Source organism: Pteropus vampyrus, unplaced genomic scaffold, assembly GCF_000151845.1.
Source record: "Pteropus vampyrus isolate Shadow unplaced genomic scaffold, Pvam_2.0 Scaffold216, whole genome shotgun sequence".
Taxonomy (NCBI): Eukaryota; Metazoa; Chordata; class Mammalia; order Chiroptera; family Pteropodidae; genus Pteropus; species Pteropus vampyrus.
Window position 1 is genome coordinate 1,673,370 of NW_011888997.1, and position 22,208 is coordinate 1,695,577.

At 30.5% G+C, this 22,208-nt stretch overlaps 1 protein-coding gene across 3 annotated transcripts in view; it reads right to left on the reverse strand.

Moving 5' to 3' along the window:
• The window catches only part of PIK3C2G (phosphatidylinositol-4-phosphate 3-kinase catalytic subunit type 2 gamma), a 274,730-nt gene that overhangs the window by 243,024 nt on the left and 9,498 nt on the right, over nt 1–22,208 (reverse strand). For all 3 annotated transcript variants that reach the window (XM_023538251.1, XM_011372935.1, XM_011372934.1), the window contains exons 4-5: nt 19,666–19,780; nt 3,033–3,135 (exon numbers count right to left, since the gene is read on the reverse strand). In XM_023538251.1, coding sequence (XP_023394019.1) covers nt 3,033–3,135; nt 19,666–19,780 — 218 coding nt within the window. The remainder of the gene's footprint in view (nt 1–3,032; nt 3,136–19,665; nt 19,781–22,208) is intronic.

The window sequence follows — 22,208 nt, forward strand, 5'->3', positions numbered from 1 at the left end:
ATTATTCACATTTTTTTAGATAAGAAGACAAAGGTGCAGAGAATTTAATAATTTGTCCAAGAGCAGATTTTTGAGTTTGGTAGTATGAATACAGCATCTCTGCTTTTAAAAAAGATATCAAACCAATAAATGTAACACTTCTTATTTCCCTGGTCAGAGCTAAGCCTCTATGCACTAGGATTTATGTATAAAAAGAATTCCACTGCTAGCCCTTCACAGTCATTTGCATCAGGTGCTCCTACTCTAGACTCTGAAAGCATAGTTATCTTTTCTTTCAAAGCACATATTTCTATCAGACTTTTAGTGTTTATTTGTTTATCGTCTGTCTCCTTTACTAGGATGTGAACTCTACATTCTAGAACAAGAACTGAAATATCTTGTTTGCTTCCACATGTCCAGTGTTTGGAATAGTGCCTGGAGCATTGTAGGAGCTCAGTTTTTATTTGTTCAATGAACAAATGGGTAACAGTCTGTGCATATGGTTTCTAAGACATAATTCGGAATTATAAGTAGGTTCAGTAAACTGTTTCTTTACTATATAAGATCCTTAAAGTACTGTATAATTAGTATCTAAAAAGCATTTAATAAATATTTGATAAATTAATCGATTAATCAATTATTAGATTTTTATACATTTAGTATACTTAGCACAATACCTGGAAGTAAACTCTTATAGCTCTTACTAAAATGTAATATCTTCTCTTTTGGAATGTGATGCTAAAAATATCCTGGAAGAGCCAGGACTTGGGGAGATGGAGACATGGAATATCTTTTTCATAGTCTATGCGAAGGCCACCACTATTCTTAATTGAGAGTCAAAGCCAGTTGAATCCCCTGCACAGCAAGTCCTTTGAGGGTTGAGATCTTTTTGATTTAGTTTACTACTCTATCATTAGTACAGGGCCTTGTACGTAGCAGTTATATAGTAAATATGAGTGAATTTAGAATATACAAATACCTATGCCATCAGGCATATTATCAATTTTTAAATAACAATGTCAGTGCCAGGAAAGTTGTAGATGAGAAAAGCATTTATATTATTTACCTAGAAAGTTGTTGAATTAGCTTAGAGTTGGTGATATTGATCACGGGAAGTAAAAATGTATGAGTCGAACCATGAAGCATAAAGAAAGAACTGTGTAATTTAATTCCCACTATGATGCAAATGACACATTGAAAACCAGGAATTTCTAGTGACAACTATACACTTTACACCCAGCTATGCTATATACTTATCCCTGTTTATGATGACAACAACCCAAAGATACCATATTGGATGGCATTATGTATAGTGAGCTCTATAACTAGACTAACTTTGCTCAAATCCCATCTTCCTTATTTACTAGCTGTAAGATATTGGGTCATTCAAATAACCTTTAAAATTTTCAGTACTTCTATTTATATAAAAAAGGAAAATAGTAGTAATTATTACATTATTTTGCTCTTGGGCTATTGTGAGTTAATACACATACAGCACTCATAATAGTGCCTGGCACTTAATAGGATTAATTATTATTGAACACTTATCATGCCTCAGACATTTGGGTATGTGGATATAGCTGTGGAAAACAAAACAAAACAAAGAAAAAATTATATGTATATATCTAGAATTTTGACCAATTGATCTCACATCTAAAACTCACATCTAAAACTTTTGAGTAATTGGTAGCATAGGTATGAGCTGTAGAGACTTACTGACTGGGCTCAAATTCGTGTAACTCTGCTTACCAGTTCCATGAATAGGATCTGGGGAAAGTCATGGAGCTCCCTGTGATTCAATTTCCTTATTTTTCATAGTATTTACCACATAGAATTATTGTGAAGAGTAAATGTGATAGAAATGTTCAAGTCCAAGATATAAATATATACTCCATACATATTATATCACAGTATGGAATTATGTGGATTTCAGAATAAACCTTAATTTATAAGAAACTGAAATGTTAGTGATCTGTGAATTACTAACAATAAGTTTTTTTTAGCAGCACGCAACTTCTAAACAGGATTAGAAATTAGAATCATATTTCCTCTCTTCCCTCATGTTGAAATGAAATGATGATTTCAGCTCTTTTGTCAACATTGAGGACACTGTGAAGAGTTTTAGGTTTATTAATATTGGGAGTATTAGTTGTACTTTATAATGTTTCTTTGTGGAGATTTCAAATGCATAGTCCTGGAGCTGTCAACACTGGCTGAATTGGATAACCAGTCCCAGAAGATATTTCCAAACAACTCTCTTTTGGCCTCATTATGTTATATTTCACACTGATATATTGCAACCTAATGCACCACCTGACACTTTTTATGATGAAACACCTCAGACTAGAAAAAAAAAAGTCATTCACTGGAAATCTGTTATCTGATGTAAATGACAGGGTGATTGGATTTTTTGCTTAAAGCAAATAATTGGAAGGTTCTACAGATAAAAACTGCCAAAATATTAAAGTTCATTGTATATTGTGCAGTTTGGGTTTAAAGTAACTTAAGACATCACACAGAGAATAAAATTCATGTCAAACAGCATGAAACTGTCATTAAAGCTCAGCAATCAGGACAGATTAAGAAAGCAATTCCTTTCTAGGTAGTTTTATTATATATATTATGAATATTAATCTGTCCTGATTTAAACTATATTGACACAGACATAAACGAAGTCTTCAAATAGAACGAGTTGTGCTATTTTTCTTCCTTCAGTGGTTTCCACTTTACATTTTCTATTTCATTTACTTCCTAGTGGATTCATGGCTAGTATGAATATAATAACCTTAATAAGTTTTTCATAAATAATTTTTCCAAGAGATCTATTGATTTCTTATTATACTGAGGTTGCAGTAATGTGTTGATATAGTTGCTTCAGTCCAAATTGTTAACAGACATAGATAAATATTTCATTATGTTTCAGTAAATATCCTCAAATGAATATGTCTTCATCAAGATATATAATTCCAAATTGGTAACAATCCATAAAGATGGGAATATTGTCCTTAAAATGATCAATTTGCAAATTGAAACCAGTACTAAGAAGGTCTTACCTTTCGAGATAACTTTCCTGGAGCTTCCCTATTTTTCTGCAGATTAAGTTGAATAACAGATTTATCTTTCTGAAATATTTTGTGGCTCCCCAAAGTGTGATCACTGAAGGAAAAAAAAAGAAAAAAAATCAATTCCTCCCCTAACACCCCTAAGTATATGTTATCCTCTCTAACTTCATTTCCTTTTATTTTTGGAATTTAATCTGGCAAAAGTTTATATGTGTGTGTATATATATATGTGTATATGTAAATATATGTGTATATATATGTGTATATACATATATATGATAGATGATAGTTTTATATGTCTGTATATATATATATATATATCCTCATTATATTCATTTTTAAATGACAAGATATTACAATTATTTTCTAATGAATTAAGTTAGAAAATGATTAGATACATTTAGAGTGGACAAAATAAATTATAATGAAGATTATTTTACATATTCAAAGTTAGTTTTATCCAGCCACCTAAAAGCTGAGGACAGCATGCTTCTGAGAGGTCTAATTGATGCCACAAAGTCTATGTGGAGACCACTGTATCAAAGAAGCAGAGTGGTGAGGAAAACATGTCATGGGCTTTAGAGACAGATTTATTAGCTCCGTAACCTTATGCAGATCAATTAAATTATCTGAAACTTAATATTTTCCTTTTTAGAATTGGAATATTAATGTCTATATCAAGGGATTGACAAGTAGATTAAACAGAAAAAATATCCTTTCCTATTTCAGAAATTTCTAGTGGTGTGATATATTTTCACCTTTCTTTTGTCTCTCTTTCTCTCTGTCTCTCTCATTTCTTTTTCTTGCTGTAAATATTTGCTAATTACAGATTAAATATTGAGCACAATGAATTACTGATTTACAATGTAAATATGATTCCTATTCTTTTAAATGAAAGGCTTTTACTATGTGATCTGTACAGTTGAAAATTTTGATATCTCTAGTGACTCTGAGTCATTTAAAAAGGATGAATTACATTAATGTATTTTGTTTAAGATCTTCATTAAACATATAAAGGATTTCAGGAGAAAAAACCTTATGTTAAAAATTTGGGGCCCTTAAGGTGATGTATTCATGTATCTGGAAAAATCACTAAACATTTGGAACCATCTATTCCCAACAGTGTCAGACAAATGCAACTTTTCTATGCTGATGTCTACTAACTTCTCTGTAAATGCTTATTTTAGCAATTGCTATTTTTTAAAGAAAATCCAACACCTACCCAAATTATGAAAGTATTCATAATGTGTTCCATGCCCCATTTCCCCTATTAGTCTAAATAAGATTTCCGTCCTAGTGCTATCCCTAGGACTCATACTCTTCCTTGAGTCATTTCTGCTGCTGGTCTAGACATACTGTATGGTCTGCGTATTCGCTGAAATACTGGAATCATTGACTCCTGACTTCTCTCCCTGAAGTTCTGCTCCAATGGCCATTCTCATATTCTATCACACAGAATCAACCTCCTCTCCATTTACCTCCCTCAACTTTAATTCTTCTTTCCTTGCCTAAAGTTCTATTTCTCTTCTGGGAACCAACTTAAGAGCAGTGATCCATCTTGCTCTCAAAGCTTCCTTTCCTCAGTATGTTGAAATTGGACCCTGGACCTTAGTTTGGTGAAATCAACCTCAGATATGGCTACTGCTTTTTAAACTGACTTATAGTTTTCTGAAATTAAAGTTAACTGAACATCTTATATTTGTATTTCCTAAACCTTCCAATTCTACTTCTTTCTAAAAGGAAATTAGTTCTTTCCTTTCTCTGTGTGTGTGTGTGTGTGTGTGTGTGTGTGTGTGGTAGGGTCTGGGTAATTATCAGATTTTGAGTAATTATCAGATTTTAGAAGGATTTTTTTCTTCTATAATTTTTCTCTTTTTTAAAAAATGTTACATTATAAAAATCATTCTCATGGAAAACATTTAAATTTTATTAAACTGGACAAAACAAAACAGTTAAGAAAAATTACTTTCTTCCATTTTTTCCAGAATAACAATTACCAAGAGTTTATGGCAATTTTTTGTAGGATGAAATAAATGGTTAAGCACACATATATTTCCGTTAAAAATGAGAACATTTTATTTTAGCTGTATTTCTAGCCTGTAGCTAAATTTCTTTTAACTCATTTTCTGAGACTGCCTCTTAATCAGAAAATTAGAGTTGGGATATTAATGTGTGTTGTATTTGCTCCAAATATTTGTGTTCCTTCTGCTATGTATTATAGGTTTATATTAACCATATTTATTTTTAAAAATTATTTTCATTCATTTATTGGCACTGAGTCTTCTCTGAGTCTATCTTTAGAGAATTGGGAGACACAAAATGTTTTTAATCTTCCAGTGGTTACCTAATTTTAAAAAATAAAACATATCTTAAATGGTTTTTTATTGTAACCTGAAATAGTAATTATTTATGTAACACTCTCAAATAAAGTTTATAGCTTAATCTGTTCAGTTCTCCAATTACCCTACGATTGCCCAGGTAGGGATCATTTGCATTTTATTTTCAGGTTCTTTTATCACCTGATGAAATCATGAAAAGTAGTAGATTGGGTGATGAAAAAAGTTAGATAGGAATTATAACGAAGATATATATCTTAAAACATTTTATTTTTAAACTAAAAATATCCAAATAGCCTCTCAATTGCTAAAGTTTTGGTATTGGAATAAAGAAAGCCTTTGATATAGGATAAGGTGTCTATTGATTATAATTTTATGTTTTCTTCTTGGCATAAACCAAGCCTGTAATTAATTTCCTGTTTCATTATTTTTTTAATTAAAAAAAACTTAATTTTTATATGTGTATCTTTAAAATTTATTTTTCAGCTATAGTTGGCATATGATATATTAGTTTCAGGTGTACAACATAGCTATTAGACAATTGTACTACACCTTATGCAGTGATCACCATGGTAAGTATAGTATCCATCTGGCACTATACATAGTTATCACAATATTATTGGCTATATTTCCTATGCTGCACTTTACATTTGTGACTAATTTTATAGCTAGCAGTTTTAGTCTTTCACCTTTTCACTCATCCTCTAACCCCTTTCCCATCTGTCAACCATCAGTTTGTTCTCTGTATGCATGACTTTGTTTCAAACAATACAGCTTCCTTAATAAAGAGCACATACTTGGACTTGAGGAACAACATGAATGGAGAAATGAGTCAGATTTTTATAATTAGTGTTCTAATCTTTTAAATTTATTTTTTCCACATTTAATTCAGCTATAAAGTTTTTAATGATTATCAATTATCTTTAAAAAATTCAATTTAATTTTTTCATAGCAACACTTTTTTTTTGCTTTTTATACTTATTTCCTCAATCTATCTGGAATGTATCATTGTGTAAATAGCAATGTACAGCTCCAATTTTAGACATTTCTTCCAAAATAATAGAAACTTTCTCAAACATCCCTAATTAATAAGAACATGTTTTCATCTCTGACATCATATTTAACACATAACCATTTGTTTATAAATATCTGATGTGTTTCTGGACTCTAAATATTCCATTAATCCATATATCTATTCATATGTCAAAATAAAATTGTTTCAATTATTTAATTTTCTAGCAAATTTGAAGTGTGAAAATAAGTGAAAGTCACCATTAAAAATATATTATCTATTTTGCACAATTTCTCTTTGAGAACAATTTTAGAATTAGTGTGTCAGTGTTAAAGAGAAAATGTTAATATAGTGTTGACTTACATTTTATTTATGAAATTATATAAGAAGAGTTGGTATTTTGATAATATTGAATTCTGCTTTCAAAGAAAAGTATATTTTTGTATGCACTGGTTTCTCTTTTATGCGCTTGAGTAAAGTGTTTGTTTTCTTCCATGTAGATCTTACATATATTATGCTTTTTGTAAGATATTTTATAGATTCCGTTCTATTATAAATTAACAAGTTTTCCATGATCTATACTAGTTGAGTTTATGTGTTGATTTTGCTTGTGGAATTCTGTTGTAATCTCTGAAGGTTTGGTGCAATTTACCTAAAACTACATTTTCCACTCCCTATGGCTCATTGTTCTATTTCACTTTTATACTTCTCCTTAAGTTAATTTTGAAAATTCATCATTTCTTAGAAAATTGCCTTTTTAAAATAAAGTTGTCATGTATAAAAGCCCCTTCTATTTAAAATATCTTTTGACATTTACCTGGGAACTCAACAATCCTCTTGCTATTATTTTGTCTTTCCCATGCTATCACCCTTTCTTGTTTTATCAGGAGCTTTTTCATTAATATTTTTCTTTCTGTCATTTCATGAGAATTATAGTAGGCTAATGGGTAGATTTGCATTTTTATTCTAACATATTAATCCAGTCTTGAAGATAAATAATTATATTTTAATTATGGAGTACCATGTATAATTTTGCATGAAGAGATCTCAAAAACTGGAAAGGAAGTTCTTGCCCACCTCTCTCATTTTACAAATAAGGACTCTGGGTTCAACAAAATAAGGCCTAAGATTAGAACACAAATATTTGTAGTAAATACAGCACACTTGAAATTTATTTCAAGCATTCCTGCTATAATGTGATATGCATGTTTCTTTTTATAAAAGGAGGGGATGAGTTGTTCTGCAAATTGTAGGCTAAAAATAACAGGTCTCATGGAAAACAGGATAGGAAGGGACCACTCAAATCAACAGATCTCTAACCAGAGCACAGATACACATGCACAGATCTTAATGAAAACACTAGCACAGATTTAAAAAGACATATCTACTTTGAAAAATGTAAAGAAATAGTATAGTAAATAAAAGATGGCTTTTAAAAAATGTCTTTAGCTTGGTGGAAGAGGATGTAAGAAAGTTTTGATGCTGCTGAATGTAGAGATGAGGAGAAAATGCACAAATATTGTGAGGAATTCTTCAACAGGGTTTTTCAAGACAGAGCTTAAGGCAAAGTTGATAAAAAAATGCATGTTAGGCAAAGGGTCATCGGTCACTGTGTACAATACTGTCACCCACAGCAGCTTCCTGTGTACTTCGCATTCAGCCACTGTTTCTTAGTGGAGAAAAAAAAGTTAATACGCCAGAAAAATTTACATACATTAAGGTGGCATCTATGAATAATCTAATTTATGTTATAGAAACATGATGTCTTACAGAGCAGAATGTATTTGCTACACCATTTTTCCAGGTATCGTGTTAAAAATACTAACTAGTCCTTTCTGTGTGTGTTAGCAATAATAAAAACTATTACTGTGCCAGAATTGTCACTTACCCTTAAATTTGATGTTAAAGGACTACAGAGCCTCCAGTAATATCTAACTTCCTAAGAGCTGTAAACTACTATTCACCACTTTGCTATCACTCTACTTGGCATGACCACCTTTTTAATGACTTTTCTGATGATCTAGAGCTATACTATCTAGTATAGTAATCACTAGACACATGTGCCTACTGAGCAATTGAAATGTGGCTAGTCTGGATTAAGATGTATTATAATCATAAAGTACACTTTTGAAGACAGCCTATGTAAAACAGCTCAATAGTTTTAAATTTTGTTTACATATTGAAGTGATAATATTTTACGTATATTGACCTAAATAAAATATTGCATTATATATATATATAAACAGGTAGAAATAAACTTTAATGTAATATTTTATTTAGGTCAATATACATATATATATATAATATATATATATAATATATATATTAATGTGGCTAGTAGAAAACAAAATAGTTATGTGCCCGTATTCTGGACAGCGATGATCTAGAGATAATGAAAGAGAGAAAAAGAAAGCATTAAAGAATAGAAAAAATGGTGGTATGTAGAATTTAATGAGTAAATGAAATAAGGAAAAAAACTGTGTTTGAGGACTCTAGGTATCAGAAAATATAGGAAGAAATGCTACCACACCAAGAAAAAAAAGAAATAAAAAATATCGCTGCTAGAATGGATAATCTGAGAGAAGGGTTTGAGCACAAATATAACCATGGTAACCAAGAATATTACTATTCTTACAATGGATTATATATTTCAGATTTTATACATTGAGTGTTTTTCTAAATCTGATAACATTTCAAATATAGGTGCTTAGTAGTTTTATTTAATGATTTTGTAAAGATCTTCAACTTTTAAATAAAACAAATCTATGATACAATCAACACTTCGCTTTTTTAAAATACATATTAGTAAATCAAAGTTCTGCACATTCATTTATTCATTCTCTCAACAAATAAGTGTGCTAATTACTATCTTAGAAACTGTTATGGGTATAGCTGTTATTTAAGATAAATACCAAAAGACTGAATCCCTTGCACATGATTATTCCTATTTTCTATTCATAAGTAACACCAAAAAAAAAAAAGATATGCAGATAGATACTTTATATTTGTCCTATGAACAAAAAAAGACATCCTAAATAATGCTCAACCTACAAATATTGATTCCCATCAGCCTAGGCATCCTTGTAAATTCACATTTTATGAACATTACTCTTTCACTGGAATAAATACATCTTTATTTTATAGGATAACTAGGTTTAAGTGTTCTCCATTCTTATGTGTAGTAAGTAGTCACAGTGATGTATTTTCTATATGTTACAGTCGCATATAGAAAAAAAGTATTTCAATTTGATTTTATGAATATTGAGAGCCTAGATTGTGACAGCTATTAAAAACATCTTTTAGAAAACTCAGTAATTAAACTGTCTTTCAATACTTAGATTAACTAAGAAATATAAGGTAAACATAACAAAATATTAAAATATTAATAATGTTATAGTATTCCACAGAGCATTTTTCAAATGCTTATATGCATATGCACCTATGCACACATGTACACATGCATTCCTCTAATATTTGACACTTAAAAATTTCTATGTTACTTCTACCATATTTTTAATTCTAGTAAGCTTTGTACCTAATGAAAATACCCTGGGTTTTATGTGCAAAGAGGCATCTGTTGCTGAGTCAGCAAAGATAAAGATAAGTTATATGTTGTTTTCCTCAACCAGTGTACCTCGAGTTTATTGTTATTCTTCTCTCAGGAGAACCATAAATAGAGAAAGTTACAATTCATGACTTAGATACACAAGCATAGGTTAAATTCTAGAACTAGGACTTGTAGCATTGGGATAGTTAGAAGAGGAGAGTTAGGGTTTTAACGGAGACACTCCATGGGGCATAAATGGATACCAACAGTTATACTACTCAAGACTGAACTGTACCTAGAGATCTAAACATTTCCATTCGGATGCCCCATTTTTTCTTAAGAATTCCCTCTTGCCTGTAAAAAGGCAACTGTCCCTCATGCCTTTTCACTTGAATATGGTTGCATTCCTTCACATACACACACACATACACACACACACACATTTTAATTCAAAATTAAAATGAAATTGAATATATTGCAAAGGAGGCTTTATTTAAACCTAGGAGAAATGTTTTATAGCAATTTTCAAGTTTACAATGCCTTCTCTACTCTCTGTTAAGCTACGCAATCACAAAAGACAATAAAGTTAAAGCATAACAATCTATATAAATGAAGTTAACTAAGAAAGTCATTATGAAAGAAACATAGACGGGAACCTGGAAGTTTGTATCCTTTGAAAAAATATGTACTAACCTTTAAGGAGTTTTTTTGGGGGTAAGATATGTAAAATTTGTAATACAGTCACCTACCCAGGAGATCAAAAATACAGATATTATTCCATTTCAAGTTTTCATTATTTTTTCCACAAATCTCCAGAGGAGAGACATTCCATAGATTTTGCTAATACAAAACTTCAAGACTGATATTAAAATAGCACATTTAAATCTTAATAAGGTGATACTGACTAATTTGAAGTACTATGTAATTCAAATATTCTTTACCTAATTCCTTCACTTTATTTAAGAAAAACAGAGCACTAGGTTATTTAAACCTCAATTCAAAATTGGTGGTGGTGGTGGGTCAGTGATTTAATAATTCTTAGCTTTTAAGTAAATAACACTTTTGAGTAACAAAAATAACTCAATAGCTGCGTATTGGCTATTACATTTTTAGGTATAATGAAATTAAATGGTATACCTGCATTTAGTTCTGATTTGCCTTGTTTTCTTGGAAAAATTATGCAACACCTTTGTGATTCTTTTTATCAAGTCTGTTGGTTATTGATGCTTGCATGATCACAAAACTTTTAGAAAGATTGGGGCTAAAATATGCCATCATAATCTTTACATGTAACTTTCAGTAATAAACAAACTTTATTTAGCACAGCTCTTTCTTTGGGGTAATTGCTTTCAAATGAAGGTATGTATAGAGTAGTCACATATTAGGACATTTGTTTTAGTAGAGTTATTGGTTAGAACCAAATGCAATTTTGCATTAACTATTATTATTGTCAACTATTTATTAAAGATAGAAACCAAAGTTAATTTTTAAATACTGGGAAAAGAACTGTGAAGGAAATCTGAAAACTAAATTGAAGTAACTCAAGATATTCTTAAATGTTTTATTAACAGAACACATTTTTATTATTCTGTGTGAAAGCTCTCAAAGTTACGACATGTTCTTTCTAATCCTGTGACGTGTTTTTTTTTTTTTTTTTGGGTAAATCATGGTGACTTTGTGGTTCATATGGTGCTTTGATAAGTGGAAGAGTTATGTAAAAGAAAAACACATCTTAACCTATGTGCTTAAAGTAAGCCTAAAGATTTACAAGAGTAGATTATAATATTGTTAAAACATTTTTTAATAGAAGTTTTTTTAAAAAGATTATTTAAAAATTCTAATTAGTTCTAATTCTTGAAGAGGAATTTTTCATTATAACAAAGGTATTTAACATTTTCTGTATTAAGAGAAGTCAGGAGACAGAAAAGAGACCCCAGAGTAGATAGCCAGACCATACAAATCAATGCTGATGTTGAATAAAGAAGTGGATCTGCTTTCTTAATTTAGATTTAAGAATATACATGACAATTTCAAAGTAAGACTATTAATTACCATAAGTTTCCTTTTTGATAAAAAAATTTTTTTAACCGCTCTGGGTTATAGCATTCCTTGACAAAAGTCAGTTAAATAATAAAGGAAAGTGTTTTCTTTATTTTTTTAATCAAGGATTTAAAACCTGGCTTTAACTATAAGCAATAGGTTCAAGCAAAATTTTCAAAAAAGATTATTCAGTGTCTGTAATGCAGCACTTGTGGTTTACTACTGACAATGCAATCATGATTTATTTAGCAAAAGTTTTTAAGTGCGGTAAATGTTAGTGTTTCCCATTTAAGCTGAAAAAGAAAATTATTTTTAAGTTGCATTAGAGAGTAAGACTTATAGCAAGATTTTTGATAGAAGAAATTACTTAAATCACATAGGTTAGGGATAAGGAATACAAACACATGTACCCTACTAAATCTAGGGTAGATAATAAAGGATGAAATTATGAAGTAGCATTATACTTCATATATTATAAATACATTTATGAAGAAAAAACGAATGTGAGATGAATATAAGTCTAGGTGAAGGCACAGCTGTCATTACTCCTTGGATGGAAAGGAGGACTTGGGAACATCTTAGGAAATAGTCCTTTATATCTGTGCCACATCTAATAAGAAAGAAAAAAGTCTTACTCTGGTCCTCAAGATTGCCACTGTATAAGCCCAGTGGAGACTGTCTACTGGAGAAGATCATGGGAAATGGGGAAATGGGTTACCAAGGACACGCCCTCTGTGGTAGTTCGTGTGGGCACTAAAGCTCAAGAACATGAAGGAAGAGGTTAATATTTCTTGAATGAACAGGATGACTTCTATTTTGTGGTTTCTCTATTTAATTTATTCTGACTTTAATTTGCTGATTTTGTATTCCATTCTTCATATTGCTGACAACTTTGTATTAAGCTATCATGAGCCTATGAGAAAATTAATGAAGTTTCTGTTCTAATTCTTTAATTTACTTTTTCATCATAATTCATTATTTAAAACTGTTTATAAAGCAGCTTTTGAGGAGAATACTGATAGTTAATGAGACTGTGTTTTATATAATTGAAGTCTCTGGTAAGTACATGTGATATCCAGGTGTAAGAGGTCAGGAACCTTCTCATTTTTGAAAATAGTTATCATGATAACTAAGTGATATCATGATATCAAAGTGTGTTTTTGTGATTTTGGATACATTTAGCAGAGAGAGGGAGAGACAGGACAAGAGCCAGAGATAGAATAGAATATTTAATTGACAGAAAAAATTTGTGATATTAAATTAAGATCAATGTTAAATGAGTTTCCATAACAACATAGTTGACTTATGAAAAAGAGAATTTTGGCTTGCTAAGGAAGTTATGTTTCTTAATTTTGCAATACATTACAAGGTATAACTTCTTAATTATTTTGTCAATTAAATTTAATTTTTGTCCAATGTACTTCTTTGGAAAAGTGTGTAAAATTTTTTTTCAGAGTCTAAATTCTTAGTTCATTAATATCCTTGGCCTCTAATATCTTGCTACTTGAAATGTGAACTGTGGACTATGAACATTAGCACCACCCAAATGCAGAAATGCAGAGTCTCAGGCCCCACCCTGGACCAACTAAATTAGAAAATTTTTTAACAAGATCTTCGGGTGACTGGTATACACATTAAAGTTTGAGACACTGTTTTAACAAATCAGTACATATGTAAATAGATGTGTAATCTGTGCCTGTCATCATGTTTATTTACATTTCTCCCCTTTTCAGGATTTTATATATTACTTTACTACCCCTGGTAAAAACAGTTAAGTTAAAAAAAAATAGCAAAATACAACTTAAGAAAGAAGTAAAAAATAGAGCATTACAAAAAAATAAAGTTTTGAAAAAGTATCCTGACTTTTGACATTTAATTGTGACAACAAAAGGTCCTAATTCTCAAAACTTGTTGGTTCATCAAGTAGTTACTTATTGTGATAATTTGAGAAGACAAATATACCACCTGGAAGAAGTGAGGAATTTAAATTTGAAGGATTTACTCTTACCTATTCCAAAGTAGATTACAAACTGCAAAAATAGCAACTACATATAATTGATCTCTTTCTTAATAGAACAGAACAGATTAAGAAGTATATAGTTCTGATAACATAAGGAGAGCTTAAAATGAAATATCTTTCTACATCATACTCCAATAGTAATAGTTTTTTTGGGAAGAAATACTTTTCTGCTTCTTAGTTCATTATATTTTAACAACCATGCATTTTTAATTTATTAAGACTCACATTCACGGGAGCTCAAAGCAATCCATAAATCATGAAAAAACTAGTAGAGGCTTATTACAATTTTTACATTTAGAATTAAAGACTACTAAATTATAATCCTAAAACTCATTTGTAAAGTAGAAAAATATCTTAAAAATTCAATTTTTAAAAGATAAAGAGATCGAAGTGAAGGGAGGTTAATGCATTTCATCAAAGCAACGATGATAAAGAGTGGTATTACCAATAGTGGGGAGAATTTGTTTTGACATTATTTGCTTAAATAATCTCAAATTTCCAAAAATAAACTAATTTTTGATTAATCAGAAATTTGGAAATGACATTTAAAGCTCACCTTTAGTGATTATAATTTACCTTTATTTTAGTCAAATCATTTCTGTACATTTCCTGATTAAATAGTTTTTAAAAATTTAAATGTCAGATAATGAGTGTTCTGTAAGTTATATTTTTTCCTTGTGTTTGATCTAAATGCTGTATGTTGAATTATGAACCTATGTTTACTGCACAAATATCTAATCATTATTCCTAATGAAACATTATTCTTGTAATTTTTATTTTCAAAAGCTGTGTTTCATTGTGATGGAAGCTTTGTTATAAACTGAAAAGACTGGGGCTTTCAGAGCCAGATAAACCTATGCTATCTTGACTCTGCTGCTTCTAAATTTTATGACATTTTAGGAATTAATTTAATTTCTCTTAGCCTCAATTTTCCCATCTGTAAAATGGGAATTCTCATGCTTTTCTTATATGAGAATAAATGGTGCTACATATGTAAATGCTAGCCTATAAGAGGCTTTTAATAGTGAAGTAAATTCTGTTGTTGTTGTTTTTATTGTTATTATTACTATTATTATCATCTCCATGGCACTTCCTTAAGCATCTCTGCTTTTATCAGAGCTCCATTTTGCCAAAAGCATAGTTATCTTTATAGTCATTAAAATTTTTTAAAATTTGTATTCAGTTGAACTGCTATTCTTTCTCATTGAGAAGGAAAATTCCTCCTTCAGAGCACTGCTAACCTCTTCATCTGATTTCTTGATCCCATCCTCTGTCATTTCCTCATGGAATTTGATTCACTATTGATTTGTTCTGTGCCTTCAATCCTTCTCTCTCCATTGGCTCTTTCCCTTCAGCTTATGAATATTATCAAATATCTCTTATCCACATACCTCAAATCACCAGACCAATTCCACTCAGCATCTAAAACCCCATCTTTCTCCTGGCTTTTCCCATTACTTCTGAGAGAGTGCTTTGCATATATGTTTTTCTTTATCATCTTCCATTCTGCCTAGCTCATTGAAATTTTGCTATTTTCTCCTTCACTTTACTAAAATTACTCTTACTTGGGTCACCAACTAACATCCTAATTGTCAAATTTAATGAAATTTTTCAGTTTTCACCTAATATTTATTTTTAGCATTTGATGATATATTTACTTGATATTTGAAGCTTCTCTTTCTTTTTTTGTGAAAGACACATTTTCCAGGGTGTTCTACAACTTAAATTACTTTTTCAAGATTTCCTTTTTCTGCTCCTCTTCCTCCTTCCATTTTTTAAATATTGGTCTCAGGAAGCTTCCTTTTGTCACTTTCTCTATGTGATCTCTGTTTCGAAGACTTCCATTCCCTAATCTAGGCCAGTTTTTCTAAAATCTGTTCTACTTTCTTAATATCAGGTGTCCCTTGGCACTCACATACTTAACATGTCTCAAGCTTGATTTACTATTTTGCACCCTCAAAACTTCTCTTCTTCTGAGATCTGTATCATTGTTACTCAACTTAACATTAAATCTGGTCGACATCATCTTCTTCTCCATCCCATGCAATCCCATATATCCATTTACCAAATTTCATTAATTCCACCTTTTTAAATATCCCTGTTTTAATACCTTTTGTTTTAGCTCCACTGCTGTGACTTTAGCTTAAGCTCTGTCAATCTTTCATAAGTTTGGTGCTTCCTTATTTTACTTTCTAGTTCTTTTAAAGCATATATTATTATTCATACTGTCATTTAAATGCCTCTTTTAAATAATTCATTTTCTTATTCTCCTGATAGCAAAAGAGGCAAGCTTATAGAAGTTCTATAAATTAAAAATAGAAATGAATAAATATCATCTGTATCATAGCTCTTTTTCAAGGGTAACTAGTCTAACATTTTAGTGTATAGGATTTCATTTTCTATTTCAAATAGACATTTTAGATCTAAAATGTGGGACAAAAATTATTAAAATGTGATTTAACAGGTATAAAAATATTTTTTCACCCTTAAAAACTATGATACACATTTTTATATCAAGACATATTATGCTACATTTTTAATAACATAAATTCTATGCCATATTATAATAAAATTATGTTCATGATTTATTTTACCACTATTTGGTAGTACTGCCAGAGATTTAGTTTTTCCATTTTTTTTGGTGTTACTATTAGAAATCACGCTATGTTGCCTATATTTTACATTTAAGTATTTTTTATAATTATGATAGTTTCCTTAGAATTATTTGTAGAATAAGAATTGCTGAAACATAGATGATCTTTTTTGATACATCTCTAAAATTTTAACACGATTTGAACAAAATTCCCTTTAGCAAGTGCTATATCAATGTATATTCCTAGCAGCTGTTTAGATATTGTCCATTTTCCCATTGAATTTTACCATAAATTTTTAGAACAATTTGATAAGCAAAAATGGCATCTCATTAAATCTCATGTTTTAATTGCATGTTTGTTATTAACTAGGTTAAACTCTTTAAATAATTTCTGACCGTTAAATTGCTATTCACATTCTTGGCCTGTTTTTTTCTTGATAATATTTTTAAAAACTATTTAAATGCAGTTTTATATTCTAAAGCTGTTAACATTTTATGGCATGGTACTGATTTCTTTATTCAGTTATTATCCTTTAAATATAAATTGATCATTGACTTTTCTGTGGACCATTTTCATATTCTTGTCATTAGTCCCTTTCTCCTCTGTGATCTACAAGCAGTTGGTATATAATAATATTAATACTGCCCTCACAATAGGGCATTATAATAACTGATTACATGGCTTTATCGATTCTTAATTAAGGAAGAGGGCAAGGATTATATATAACTCATCTTTGTGTTCTCAGTGATTAAATGCCTTGCACATGTATGATTCTTAATAGGAGTTGAGATAGACTATTACAATCCCTGCACCCCTATCCATGAAGGCATCCACAAAACTGCATATATATTTGCACCCTGTATTCCAGCATGAAGAACCATTTGCCATTTCTTGTATCGCAGTCTTGAGCTTTTGCAGTGTTGTTTTGTAGTTAAGAACCAGGGCCATGCAGACAACTGGACCCAGGTTTGAATACCTAGTTGTCTGACCTTGAACAAAGCCTCAGACTTCTCATCTGTGAAACAAGGGTTATTACAGTATCTATTGCACTGATATAAGACTTAGATGTCTACCCAATATAAGGTAAAAAATAACTACCATTTACTAAATGGCTATTATTATTATACAATCAAAGCTAGTCAGATATTCCAGATGAATTGTAGTACTATAATTGTTAGAGTCTAAATTATTACTTATTGCATTATTAACTTATTACATGTTACCTGTATTCCTGCTATAGAAAAACTTTATGAACAGATTTGCAAGTATTTAAGGACATATTTTTTAGGCAAATTACATGGGAATAAACTAAAAAATCTGAATGATTTAGATGTTAGAAAGAAGAGTAATGGATATTCTGCTTATTAAAATAAATTATATCAATACAGGTAGGCTGTTATTCTCAAATAGTAAGCAAATCCCTGATATATGCACATCCTTCAAATTCCATTAGAGAATAAATGACTATAATTAATCTATACTAATACTTGGCAACTTTCCTATTTTAATAAAACCCAGGTAAATGAATTTTTAATAGAAATAAATGACTATGAAAACATTTTAGAAATTCATTATATTCATAATAACAACAAAAAAGTATAATGGTATATACAACATTTATTGGTCAACTGTTGAGCTATCTAATCATGGATGACATCCTTCCAAAATGGTAATTAAGTCAAGTACCATTAAAAATTTTCTCCACATTATACTTTTCCAAATTTCTATCTCTTCAAAACTTTTGCTTTTGGTATGATACTTCCTACTGATAATACAAAATAAATATTTTTGATGTTTCCGGTTCTTTGAATCTAATGTTTGACATCAGCCAAAGTCCAGATGTACATTAGGAGACTTCTGTATTTAGAAGATGAATTTTAATAAGTATTCAGTGTAAAATTATATTACTCAAGTATTTCTCCTAGCTTGTTGCATACATTGATAAAACCAGATGTTGGCAGAAGGTGGCAGCCTAGTCATTGAATGTGTTAATAGGTTCAAATAGACAAGGAAAAAGGGGGATAACTGTGAGCTTAGTGCAACAACACATTTGTGATTTTATTTAAATATTTATTAATATTTTGTTATAAATGACAAATAAATAGTCCTAAAAGTCATAGTTAACATTATTCAATAAAAGACTGGATTTTCTGATAGTATTGTTAAATTCACCAAATTACCCACAAGGTATTTTCAGGCACTTTCAAGGTAGAATAATAATGAGTGAAAGTGGGGATCTCAAAAGAAATACATTGTTACTTCTATGAGGTTGTCATCACTCTTTAGATACTTGCAGAAATACAAAGAGGAAATGTAAATAGCAATCCACTTTATTGAACATTTTAGTCTTTTTTTTCTTTCCTGTTTATAATAACTATGCAGTACCAGCAGAGAAATATTTACTTTCTCAAATGCTGGTCTTTAAGGAACTTCAGGACAATAGTTATCGTGATACTTTAAGAGAGGGTGAGTATTTTATCAAATAAGCATTTGCGATTGACGTACATGAGAATAGACTTTTCTCATTGTTTTAAAAGTTTCCTGAATAAAGAAATGAAGGTGTTTTAAAACTTGCTCTCTTATAGAAATGTTATAATCATACTTAAATCTTAAAACTTAAATTTAGTATTTAATCAACATACTGATATTATTCCAAATTGAAGAAAATACTTATTACAAAAGAATTTATTTTTTAAATTGTGGTCAGTACTAATAAGCTTTATTACAGGTAAAGTGACTAGTTTTGCTCAGGATTTTCTTGATGTGAAAACTGAAAGACTCATGTCCTGGGAACCCCTTCAGTCCTGGGCAAACTGAGATGGTTGGTCACCAAAGTCACAGGTCACTTAAATACATGTTGCCATAAATACACAAAATACAAAATAAAACCAAGAATAAGACTATCAATATGGCTCATAAAATTTCAAATCCACCTTAAAGGGGGCAAATTGATTTAATTATTCTGGTTAGAAGAGTATAGTGTTTGTACAAAGTCTGTTTAAAAGAAAAAAGAAAGAAGTGTTGCTTAACATAGGTTATAACAATGACCAACATTTACCTTAATAAGATACTTACTTCTGTAAAAATTCTTCATAGCCACATATACTTAGAAGATAATCTTTGGGGAATAACTGGTCATTTGTACAAAAATGTAGAATTTCTGCAATTAGGTCTCTGACAAGATAATTAGCTAAAAACAAAGATGAATAATAAAAAGTTAATACATTGTTACTTATCATATACTAGTTAGAAAAAAGTTTTGAGCACAAAAAATGATACACACATTATGAGCTATTGTAACTGTCTAGAGGAATTAAAATGAAATGCATCTCATTTATTAGTTTGGCTAGATTTAAAAATATTTTTTCAAAAATATTGTTTGCATTTTCTCTGATCAGTCTTTTTTCATCTTACATAACAGATAGGTGTTATATTCTTCATGTTAAAATCTTTGGTCCATTGTAGCACAGCATAAAAAATATTCTACCATGTTTACACTTAGGGATTTGGGAGATGCAAACGAGATTATATAATGAGTGATAAGTAGCAAGCCAGCAGTCTAAACTAAATCTATCAATTCCAAAGCCTGTTCTTTTCATGATTCTAAGTCTCCATAGATAATTATTTTTTCTTTCCCAAGTAGGAATCACCAAAGGGTCTGCCTTGGACAGCATTATAATAACCTTAATGAACATGTGCTTTCTTTCTCTACCTTCTCTGGGACTTTAAATGTAAGTTTACTTAATGCAAAGTCCTTTGTCTTCTCATATTTACATTCCATAATTTCCTTCCTAAACTCTTATATGCATATGTCATTTAATAGTGGCCAGAACCATGCTGACTTGTTACAATAATGTGTCTAGGAAATATTTGCCTAATTTTAAATGATAAGTAGTAAGGAATTTATATATTATTGTAAGTGATAATAGTTGAAAATTATATATATCTCTATCTTGATCTCAATTTCTATTTTTATATCTCCATGCTTTGACTGTGACCTTATGGTCTCAATCAATGAAAGCAAGTGCAACAGACTATACTAATGAGCCTTAGCCAGTAAGAATTTGAACAGCATATTGCAAACACTCAGTTGCATTCATTTGAGTAGTGTTTTGTTTGCAATTATGTGTTTGCTTTTCTGTGGCTTCTTTTACTGCCACATAGTTTGTAAGGAAAGGTTTTTGATACAAACGAGCTAACAAAAAGTAGTACAAATGATATCGCTGGACCTGCCAGAATGTGAAAAGGAAGAGTATAATGATGAATTTTAAAATGTAAATTTTATGGTAGATGAAGATGTTATCAAAGAAATTATTGGATAAACAAATGGTAAAGATCATCAGGGAATTAGGGATTGTGGAAATGCTTTGACATAGGATTGAGTATCTTAAACATACTGCTGTTTGGGAATAATGATTGAAATAGTGTGAATTGGAGCTAAATGGGCTCTGACAAGGGAGAGAAGAGCACTGTTAGTGTATGATGACAGGAAAACATCTTCGAGGACACCAGTTCACTTTAATTAATTTGACTCTCCCATTTTCAGGACTGCAGCTCCTGTGCTATATGGGCCATGCATGAATTCATTACTTTACTACAATAATCTTTCCATTTACATCAAAGACTCCATAATCCAATTTCTAGCTATTATTCCTTTCCTGTTCTTTGGTTTGATATCTTACTGCCTGCTTAATGTTGCACTTTAGATGTTTTGCTATTACTTCAAATTCAGCATGTCTAAACCTGAAATTATCACCTTTCTCATTGAAGCCAACCATTAAGTGTCTATGGTTAAACTTCTCATTTATATTGTAAGCCAACAAGTACCATGGTTTGTTATAAGTAGATTTTATACCTGTACCTTCATTTTGGCAGCTAGCATAATCCTTTTCCCAGTTTCTTGTAGTCTCCTACTCCATGCAATTCTCAACCTGTTGACCATATTGCTTACCATATTGAAAAGGTTAAAGCCCACTTGAAATTCTTTAATAATACTACTCTGCACCTTAAATCAACTTTTTAATTCATCCTTCTCTATCCCTTTACATCTCTTTTGAGATATAACTGTCACTGTGTTTTACTAAATCTTACTGTTTCAACTGTTATATTGCCTACACTGGGATTCAGTTCAGCAATTAAAGCTCTTCTCTTACATATTCAATATTCCCTTGTGAAAGTTGACATAAGAGGAGTTATTTCAGAATGGAGTCTGAGCCATCATTCCAGAGGAACTGCTTTTCTCGTCTGGCTTCTTGAAACTTGAACTATTTAGACCTTTGTAGTGGGCTAAAATCAAGATTTTTTACACAAGCAATTGTTGGTAAAGCCTGCTGAACATTCTGACCAGGAGGACTGATGTGGACTCTCTATTTGAAGATAGAATCAGTAACCAATCATGTATAGCTAAAGACTAACTCAGCTTTACAGTACCAATAGAAAACTTTTCTTCTTTTTCATTTGATTATTTTTTATTTTCTTATAAAAACCCCTTCCCTTTACTCTTTAATCAGAACACTATTTGGGTTTATATCTGAGCCTGTGTTTCATGAATTACATTTTTTTTTTATCTCAAATAAACACTCTTACCTCTCATCTGGGCTTTTTAATTTTGGGTTAAC